Raw genomic sequence first — 5,519 nt, 5'->3', positions numbered from 1 at the left:
AAAAATTTCTCTATTTTTTTATTTCATCTAAATGAAATTATAATTTTTCATAAATTAAAAATAAGATAAAAGACGTTTGAAATGTTGGTTAATTCTACTCGCACAGGGGAAATCTACATACAATGTAATGTTGACATGGCACCCTGCAATTGGGAGTGCAGGACCTCATGTACAGGAAATCCGGATTCACTTTCACCTGGCATATTACATGAGTTGAAGAACCCCGACCACCGTGACCGTGAAGCCATAATCCTTATAGTCCGCACCTCCTACCCATGACAAACTCTACCCACACTTACTCACATGAGATCCCACCTACACATGACATGGGGAACATCTCAGGCTCTTACATGCTTATGCATGGAGAAAATCTAGGTGTGCCAATTGGACTGGATTTGGTCCAATCTGTATATTACAAATGGACCAGGTTCAATCCAATTCAATGAATGTTTTGGACCATTTTGGACTGGGCCAATTTAATGTCTGGACTGTCTAATTTGTTCAAATATATTTTAATTTAGATTAATTTTGACCCAAACCTGGTCCATTGACACTTATATTTTTATTTTTTATCAATAAATCGGATATTGGTTCAATCCAACCCAGTCCAATATAAATTCATTATGGATGGACCAAATTTAATCCAATCCAATAAATGCTTGACCATTAAGTCTGAACTGGTCTAATTCAACATGTCTTGTTGGTCCATCTAATTCGTTGATTTTGAATTGAACAGATCCAATCCAAAATCAGTCCATTGGCACCCCTTAGGAGAGATGATCCCAATGCACAGAGACTGAGGTAGTAGTATTTCGTGGGTGGGTGTGGGTAGAGTTCTTAAGGATTGATCCTGAGTCGACGCATAAACACAACACACAGAAGTCAGAAGCTCTCCCAATCCCAGACGGACTAATAGATACGCAATTTTTTGGTCGTAAGAAGGTGAATGAATCAAGATTTCAAGATGATAGGCAGGACAACAATGAATACAGGGTTTTTTCAAGGCACCCCGTATGATTAAATTAGCTCTTTAAATTAAAGCATCACTAACCGTCCACAGTGGTTCCTTCCCTTGGGTGAATCGCGTTTAGGATGTTTGGGTTGCCATGGTGACTTCAACAAAGGTCCATCTCTGAGCTCTCTCAATTCCATTTGTATTAAAAGTAAAACAAAGGAGTTTCTAACCTTTTTCCGTTCAACGGTGATAAAGAAGGAACTGGGATCTGCGCGTCACAGCCACATCCCACCCTGTATTGGGAGCATCTCCCATGAATGATAAATTCAAGAACAGTAGATGTTCTCAATGTGCAGCCAGGACATTCCCGTTTCTCTGATCAACATCAACCCAACCCTGTATTGGGAGCTCTCTCGATGTTCTCAATTTCAGTCGCCCTTCCCGTTTCTCTGATCCCATACCCGTTTTTGGTTTCATTCATGGCAAAAATAAACCAAAACGGTTTGGTTAAAATGATTCTTTCCATTTCTTAGGTGAGTTTTTTTTATCCTTCACACACACGAGGATGACAATCGTAGATTTGGCAACTATCGAAACACCAAGAAGCCAGAAGGAAACTAATCAACAAAGAGAAGAAGAACCAAAGAAAGAGTGGCATCTCCACGGAGTTTACTATACTAGGTTGAAGACTTTGGAGGGAATAAAAGGAAAAAGAAATATTTTTCTCAAGGGAAAAAAAACAATTTTTACACCCAGAAAAAACAGAGAGAAAGAGAGTGGTATACTTAAGCCTCATCTCTTTTTGCTTTTCCTTTTCTCTTACAACTCTCCTCTAAAATCAAAAATCAAGAATCCAAAATCAAAATGAAGGTCTCCCTATGCCTGTATCCGCTACTTATTCTGAATCGCTTTCCATGCTACTCATGGCCTTCAATCCTCTTGGTCTCTGGCATCAGAAAACAACACATAACCCAGATGCCAGGTGTTAACACTGTTTCTCCAAATCAAACCAAACAATCAAGAAAATATGGAGAGAGAGAGAGAGAGAGAGAGAGAGAGAGAGAGAAAAAAAGGTCACCATGGTGTAAAAAAAGAATAAAATAGATATCAAATTCATATAGATACCTTCTTAGATGTCTTCTTCTCTCTCACTTCGTATCTCTCTTGACAAAGATCGGAAAGCCATGCACCAGGGCTCACCAACTGCAGCAAATCCCCCAGACCCCCAGAAAGAGAAATCAGTGCCAGAATCAGAAAGATCAGAGGGGTGCCCTCTATCTAAGAGAAAGGCCTTCAACAGTTCTATTGATCATTGAAACAAGGAGAAGCGATGGAGATGAGGACTTACGAGTATGGTCTTCTGGATATATTTCGCCCTTTTCTTGGGCCTCTGAGGAAGCTTACAACCCTTCATCTTCATGAAGTCCTCTTCTTTTTCTTTGCTCGAAAGCGAAATGAAGAGCTTTGGCCAGACAAACCCTCTATCTTCCCCTGCATCCATTAAGATCTTCGCATTGTTGTCGTCGAACCCCAAAGATCCTCTCGTCGTGTAGTATCGGTCTTCCTTCTCCGGCGAAGATGACTTCCTATTCTCGCTTGCACTCGACGGAAGCGTCGCCAAATTTGAGTTCCTGAAATCAACCAGAACCAGGAAAAGGAGAGAGAGAGAGAGAAGATCAGTTTCATTTCTCCTCTTGATTTCTGACACCTTCTGCCTCCTCTTTCTTAAAATTCCTTTCTGGGTTTTCTTACCTGCTCATGGTATTGAGTTGCAGAGGAGGGGTTTCTTTGTCGACTCTCACGACACGGCGATCAACGCGAGTGGTGATCTTCCTCTTTATCACACCACTGCCCTTCCCCGTGCCGTCTTCACCTTTCACCTTCATACATCGAAGTCTCTTTCGGTTGCCCCACTGTAAGAGAAAATCTGTCTCCGGAGCTCTACCTGTTGCTTGATTCTTTGCTTCCTTTTCCATCTGTGCAACAATAAAAGGGAGATATTTTAACAACTTATCTGGTTTGCTCTGACGAACAAAATGGACCAAGAAAAAGGGGGGAAAGGACAAAGAGGAAAGAAGGGAAAAGTGAACTCCAAAGAAATCAAATCGCCCCATCTGCAGATAGAAATCTCCCTCACCTGAAGATCTGTGGATGTTAGAGAGGAATCCAAAGCAAATCCCCTTCAATTACCCTGCAATTCAAGGATTATAGAGAAGCCCCATTAATGGAATCCCTGGAGAACAAAAGGAACAATCTGTTCACAAGTTCCCAATCAGAAACCCAAACAAGGAAGATGAAAGAAAACTTACAAGGAGAGAACTCCATTCCAGAGCAGCAAAGGCGAGAATTTTCTTTTCTGGCAGAAAACGGAGAAGATTCCTTGAAAACAAGGGAAACCCAGAACGTTTATCGCTAATTTTCTCTCTTTCCTCAGCTATGTCTCACTATTGAGAAGCCAATCTCCCTCTCGTTTCTCTCTCTCTCTCTTTCTCTTCTTTTCTCCTGTCTGTCTGTCTCTCTCTACCTCTTTCAAACTTGTTCTCTGTTCTCTCTTTCTCTCTACCCCTCTTTTTGGTTTCTTCCCTTCTCCCCCCAGCCACTTTTCTCCCCCATTTTATTTACTATTAAAATAAAATAACTGAAAAATATAATGGCCGTTTGATTCAAATAGACGGCCAGATGCGTCTCCCTCCAACAGGCCTCGTCGCTTGAGCAACGGACGCTTTTATTTTCAAGACTTTAGGCTTTTCTCATGTGACATTGTGACCGCTCTCCTACGCTCCCCACTCGCCCAACCATCAGCAAATCCCCTCTCTCTCTCTCTCGCTAGTCGCTAGTTCGCTCCCACTCCTCGTAGCTAACGCCGTTAACTTACAACGCTCTGACCAGTATCTTCCTCCATGTCCATATGGTTGTAATTAGGGCTTTCAACGGGTCGTGTTATCCGATGGAACCGAACCGAATGGGTCATTATATATATATATATATAATATTTTAACAGGTTTATTATATTTGGGTTCATCGGGGTCTAAAATTAAGACTCGGTACGGTCTGATTCAGTTTCGGTTCCTTGATTCAATCCTGCCCGACTCAAGCTCAACTTATTATTCCCAGCCTTGTAAGTTGTAATTGGTTTCGGCTAGTAAAGGTGCAAGTCAAGTGGGTTGGGTTGGGTTAAAGCTCAATTTTAAAATTTAGGCCGAAGGTTTGAGTTTGGATTGAGTCTGAGATGAAGTTTGATATTTCCAATTGAAACTTAGCCTGCACCGTAATCTGATGTACTTGGATTGGGTTCAGACTTGGGTAGGACTTGCATTGTATATATAGCTGCAATGAATTCGGGCTACCTAAGGCCTAAGCCTGAATCCAATTTAAAAAAAAATATATATATATATATATACATGATTTCTTAGACCGAAACCCAGCCTGGCGATCGAAAATCCAAACCCAGCCTATATAAAATCCAAGCCCACCTGTTCTGCAATCGCAATCCGGACCACTCAATCGATGGGTCAAATTCTTATTTGTTGGATTAGGGGTGTCAGTTGGACTGGATTTGGTCAAATCCGACCCAGTCCAATGTGAGTTCATTATAAATGGACCGGTCCAATTCAATGTTTGGACCGTTCTAATCTATTCAAATTCATTTTGATTTAAATTGATTTCAACCCAAATTCGGTCCATTTGACACATATATTCTTATCTTATACCAATGGACTAGATATTGGCTTAATCTAACCAATCCAATATAAATTTGTTAGGGATGAATCGGGTCCAATCCAATCTAATAAAAATATTAGACTGGATTGATCCAATCCAATATGTCTTGTTGGTCAGTCAAATCTGTCCAAATTGATTTTGGACCGGATGAGATCCTATCCAAAACTGGTCGATTGACACCCTTGTGCCGGATGATTGATGATCTCATTTTGAGGTATATGCTAGGGGGATAGGGTGCATCTTGTCCTATTTTTATATGCTAGACCCGGTTAGAGGGTTAGCGGAGCTGTGGAGGTAACTGGTTAGGTTAACGGTATGCACGCCGGGCCAACTGGCATACAAAAAGATGGGTCAAATAGTGCTTTGTTTATCCTTTACGCTCCCGCCGGCTGGACCAAGTTTGGTTGATTGGTTGTTCAGTGAAGTTTAAAGTCTAAAGCCTAAACAACCCAAGCGAAGAATCTTTCAGGTGGCAAGATGGTTTGGGTCCAAAAGGAACCACGTGTCCCTCGTCATTTTTGACAGGTGGCTTAACAGACGGAGTATCTTTTAGCCACATGGAAAAATATAGGTAAGGTTGAAAAGATCTAAATACACATTCAAACATTGCTAAAACTCTCATAAATCTAACATATATTAATAATACTAGATTTATCTAGGGTTGAAGGAAATATATTTAATACTAAATCGAACATGTAGATATCATTCAAAAAGTTTACTAGTAATGCATCAACCTATAGTTTAAGACATTATTTTATTTACTTTGCTGTTAAAATTCCCTTATGAATACTGAATTTTTTAACAGCAAAAAGTAGATAAGTCTTTAAAATAAAGAATTCTAAAT

At 40.5% G+C, this 5,519-nt stretch overlaps 1 protein-coding gene across 2 annotated transcripts; it reads right to left on the bottom strand.

Moving 5' to 3' along the window:
- Positions 1 to 1,653: 1,653 nt before the first annotated feature.
- Positions 1,654 to 3,786, bottom strand: LOC148872923 (uncharacterized). 2 transcript variants are annotated; one of them, XM_088973185.1, is made up of 6 exons: positions 3,265 to 3,786; positions 3,093 to 3,188; positions 2,708 to 2,931; positions 2,304 to 2,586; positions 2,081 to 2,158; positions 1,654 to 1,901 (listed from the first exon to the last, which is right to left on the bottom strand). In XM_088973185.1, the coding sequence occupies exons 3-6, from the start codon at positions 2,929 to 2,931 to the stop codon at positions 1,851 to 1,853; spliced, it is 636 nt and encodes a 211-aa protein (XP_088829311.1). In that variant the 5' UTR covers positions 3,093 to 3,188; positions 3,265 to 3,786; the 3' UTR covers positions 1,654 to 1,850. The 2 variants fall into 2 exon arrangements, with proteins under 2 accessions (XP_088829311.1, XP_088829309.1); XM_088973183.1 differs by having other exon boundaries at positions 3,093 to 3,146; positions 3,265 to 3,648.
- Positions 3,787 to 5,519: the final 1,733 nt, after the last annotated feature.

Source organism: Nelumbo lutea, chromosome 2 (genome assembly GCF_056320005.1).
Source record: "Nelumbo lutea isolate HS-2025 chromosome 2, American lotus-T2T, whole genome shotgun sequence".
Classification (NCBI taxonomy): domain Eukaryota; kingdom Viridiplantae; phylum Streptophyta; class Magnoliopsida; order Proteales; family Nelumbonaceae; genus Nelumbo; species Nelumbo lutea.
The sequence above is the reverse complement of the archived record's forward strand: the minus strand, read 5'-3'. Positions and strand labels throughout refer to the sequence as shown.